Below are 4137 nucleotides of genomic sequence, written 5' to 3'. Positions count from 1 at the left end.
CAAAGCGGCTCCTGCAGCCCGCCAAATTTCCAGGCACCTGAGATCTCCTGGCAGGGGGGTGGGGGGGGCGGAGTTCTTTTATCAGCTCCCCAATCACCGATTGATTCTCCCTCAGTTATCTTCCCTCTAGTGAGTCCAGGGTGCTCTCATTTGGGTTGAAACTTGTAGCATGTAAGTCTATAGTCCATTTTCAGTCCTAAATTCCTGCACGAGCCTGGATGCAGTGATCTCGGCATCTTTACTCTGCCGCCATCTTCTCCCTTCCCCCATTTTTTTGGGGTTGATTTTTCAGTTTTTATGTGTGATTTGTTAACAATCACACATAATGATCTCCATGACTGTTAAAATTTGTCTGTTTTTCCTTCTTTTGTTGTTTGTTTTATCCATTTTGAAATTTTGCTTTTGTTACCTGTTCCTGGAAAACTGACCCTTCTACAGTTAACATGAAATACTAGGAAGACTGGGTTTTTTGTGTTTATAAAACTTTTGTGTGCCCTGCTAGGTTATCGGTAATAGCTTCCAGGAATACTGAGAGTGTCACATGTTTATTATGACTCACCCCACCCCCCACCATACCTCCTTCCTGGAATACCCTATGCTCCAGTTTTTGGCTCTACAGTAATGTAAAACTACCAAAAAATTCTGAATTTCTGGTAGGCTTTACACGTTTGCTCTGCAAACCTTAAGCATTCAGCAAATTCTCTGAGGATAAAACCAGTAAGTTTTGGGATCACCTCTGTATTTCCTTTCTTCCCCAAATATTACACTGTCAGTTTAATCTCGGATAACACAGTATATCATTAGGCAGAAATTATTTTCATTTCAGATTTTCCAGGGTTGTTTTTTTTTTGTTTTCCTGCAACAATGTTTCTTTGCCACAAGGTACACTATTGGCTCTGGAAGTGAAAGTCAGCACTTAAAATGTTTTGATAATGCCCTTGTTTTGGCAACAATTTGCTTAACATTGAACATATTTTATTCTGAGCAAGGTTATTCTGAGTTCACCAGTTTACCAGCTCCCATTGTAACCCTGAACGCAGCTGTTTAACTATCTCTTCTAGATAAGAAAATTAGTTTTCTTTTGGTTTTGTTTTGTTCTATTGTAGCTCTCTGTAGAATATTTTCTGGAGTAAGTGGAAGGGAATGAAGAATGATGAGGAAGCTTGTTCTCAATAGAATTGTTCAGGATTTCTGTGTGCTCCTAGTCATTATCATGACATTTATTAGTAGAAAGTCTTTAAATGGCTCTAACTTAAAAGGCACTTTTTCATAAATACATCTATGGAAAACTAATGTGTGATCTAGAAAATACATTAAAATTTTTAAAATAATAAAAACGAATGTGTAATCTAAAAGTACTTGTTAATAATAAGGAACATCAAACCAAGCAAGACAGTTGTTAAGTAGGAGTTGAATTCATGTTTGGAGAGAGGGATGGTGTTACCATAGGACCATGAGTCATCACAGTGGGAAAGCCCCACTTCTAGTGGCAGTTTGTTCTCCTTTGTAGAGATTTGGGACTCTCCTTCCTATATGCAACAAAGTAGAAAATTCTGACATAATTGTTACTTTGTTCTGAATCTTCTGTGCTCCTATATGCATCTTGATGGTACAATCTACACATACCACATTTTTCTCATATCACATTGTTTATGTATGTTTGAACTTTGCTTGCTCACATGCACCACACAGTTTTAATTATTATTTGATATGAGTGTTTCACACATACACACATCCTAACTTTTTGTTAGTGGTCTGAATATTAATATTAGTCTCTTAAACAAAAGGGCTAGTTTCAGTAGTTACTCTGGATTTGAATTTTTTCTAACAAGAGTTGACTTCCAGTCTCTATGCCTGTACCTGGGTTATTTTTAAAGTCATGACTATAATTAATAAGGTACATTTTTATCTTATCTACTAACAGTGTGGTCTATATCAGTGATTTATGTGTGTGGGGGGTTGTTTGTCTTTTGAAACTTAGCAAGTTAGGTAACTGTTCTATAATCACAAAGAAAGTAAGTAGTGTGCTTTGGATTCTAATTCAGGGCTGTGACTTCTGAATCCCAAGTTCTTCTGCTCATGTATTATTTATTCAGTCAGTTCCTTCTGGCTATATCTTCAGTTCACCTCTCTCATTTCCTCAGTTATCATCATTTCAAGAGATCTTCAATATGCAGTCTCTCCTTTAAATATTATACAACTTCTCATTCTCAACTCAACTTCTCATTCTCATTTTTATTTTTGATGTATTTTAGATTGGATGGCTATACCTGTGAATAAGAAATCTACTCTCAAGGCAGATAGTTTGGAAGAAGAATTAAATCAATGGACAGTGAAGGAAAGATTCACTGGTAATAGGTACTGGAAGTATGACAGTCTGTTAAAATGGTGTCATGGAAGACAGGAGATAAAGTTACAGCAAGTAGTACTCACGCATCGGGAAACCACCCTTGTGGTTAGTGAGCAGAAAAGTGATCAGTCTTATAAGGGCCACATCATGAGCTTGCCTTCTGTTCAAAGTCAAGGATTTCAGCCGAGTCAAAAGGCCTTTGAATGCAGTAAATGTGGGAAAGTTTTCACTAAGAACGCAACCCTTACTAAACATCAGAAAATTCATGCTGAAAAACTTAATGCAAATCAGAAAGCTCATGTTAAAGAGAAACGATACGAATGTAGAGAATGTGGGAAAGCCTTTCATCAGAGTACACACCTTATCCATCACCAAAGAATTCATACTGGTGAAAAGCCATATGAATGTAAGGAATGTGGCAAGGCCTTTTCAGTGAGCTCCTCGCTTACTTATCATCAGAAAATTCATACTGGAGAGAAACCTTTTGAATGCAACTTATGTGGAAAAGCTTTTATCCGAAACATACACCTTGCTCACCATCATAGGATACATACTGGAGAGAAACCTTTTAAATGTAATGTATGTGACAAAGCCTTTGTTTGTAGGGCTCATCTTACCAAACATCAGAATATTCATAGTGGAGAGAAACCCTATAAATGTAATGAATGTGGAAAAGCCTTTAATCAGAGTACAAGTTTTCTTCAGCATCAAAGAATTCACACTGGAGAGAAGCCCTTTGAATGTAATGAATGTGGAAAGGCCTTCAGGGTGAACTCTTCCCTTACTGAGCATCAGAGAATTCATACTGGAGAGAAACCTTATAAATGTAATGAATGTGGGAAAGCTTTCAGGGATAATTCATCCTTTGCTCGACATCGGAAAATTCATACAGGAGAGAAACCTTACAGATGTGGCTTATGTGAGAAAGCGTTCAGGGACCAATCAGCACTAGCCCAGCATCAGAGAATCCATACTGGAGAAAAACCCTACACATGTAATATCTGTGAGAAAGCTTTCAGTGACCATTCTGCCCTTACTCAACATAAGAGAATTCATACTAGAGAAAAACCTTACAAATGTAAAATCTGTGAAAAAGCCTTTATCCGAAGCACACACCTTACTCAACATCAGAGGATTCACACAGGAGAGAAACCCTATAAATGTAGTAAATGTGGGAAAGCTTTCAACCAGACTGCAAACCTCATTCAGCATCAAAGACATCATATTGGAGAGAAGTAATAATTGCCATTTATATGGAAGAGTTTGAGATAGAGCATATTAATTAAGGAATGTAAGAGAATCTATTCTAGAGAATAACGAAATAGACATCAAAATAGTAATTTTATTCAATGAGTCGTGTCAGAGTTTTGTGGATTTTGAGAATTTAAAAATGATAAGACACTCCTTGTAGTTCAGTATTGCCTCAACTGGTTGTGATACCATTTAGTCTGAATTAGCAAGATCAAAAGCAAAGTGAAGCTTCATTAACACAGAAATTGGTTTATTGAACTTATATTTTGACTATAAAGAGAATTAAAATTGTCAAAAGATTGAGAAGCAAAGGAATGAAAAGTGAGAAAATCGTCTATGAGCATTTCACTCTACTTGACTCTTATATGAGGATTTCTTCCTTCCTTCCTTGGATCCTTGGTTTTCTCATCATCCACTCTTTTTTTTTTTTTAAGATTTATTTATTTGTACATATAGAACTGGGGTACAGGCCAGAGGCTCAGGGGTGGCGAGAGGCTTCACCAGAGACAGAGTGGGGAGCAGAACAGGCAGATCGA

General features: G+C 37.1%; 1 protein-coding gene across 2 annotated transcripts in view; it reads left to right on the top strand.

Annotated features, from left to right (window-relative positions):
* Positions 1–3662, top strand: part of ZNF454 (zinc finger protein 454) — a 66306-nt gene extending 62644 nt beyond the window's left edge. For both annotated transcript variants that reach the window (XM_012733283.1, XM_004693886.2), the window contains exon 5: positions 2256–3662. In XM_012733283.1, coding sequence (XP_012588737.1) covers positions 2256–3589 — 1334 coding nt within the window. In that variant the 3' untranslated portion in view covers positions 3590–3662. The remainder of the gene's footprint in view (positions 1–2255) is intronic.
* Positions 3663–4137: the final 475 nt, after the last annotated feature.

The sequence above is a fragment of the Condylura cristata genome, unplaced genomic scaffold (assembly GCF_000260355.1).
Source record: "Condylura cristata isolate star-nosed mole 26May11 unplaced genomic scaffold, ConCri1.0 scaffold00040, whole genome shotgun sequence".
Taxonomy (NCBI): Eukaryota; Metazoa; Chordata; class Mammalia; order Eulipotyphla; family Talpidae; genus Condylura; species Condylura cristata.
Note: the sequence above shows the minus strand (reverse complement) of the source record. Positions and strands in the feature narration are given on the sequence as shown.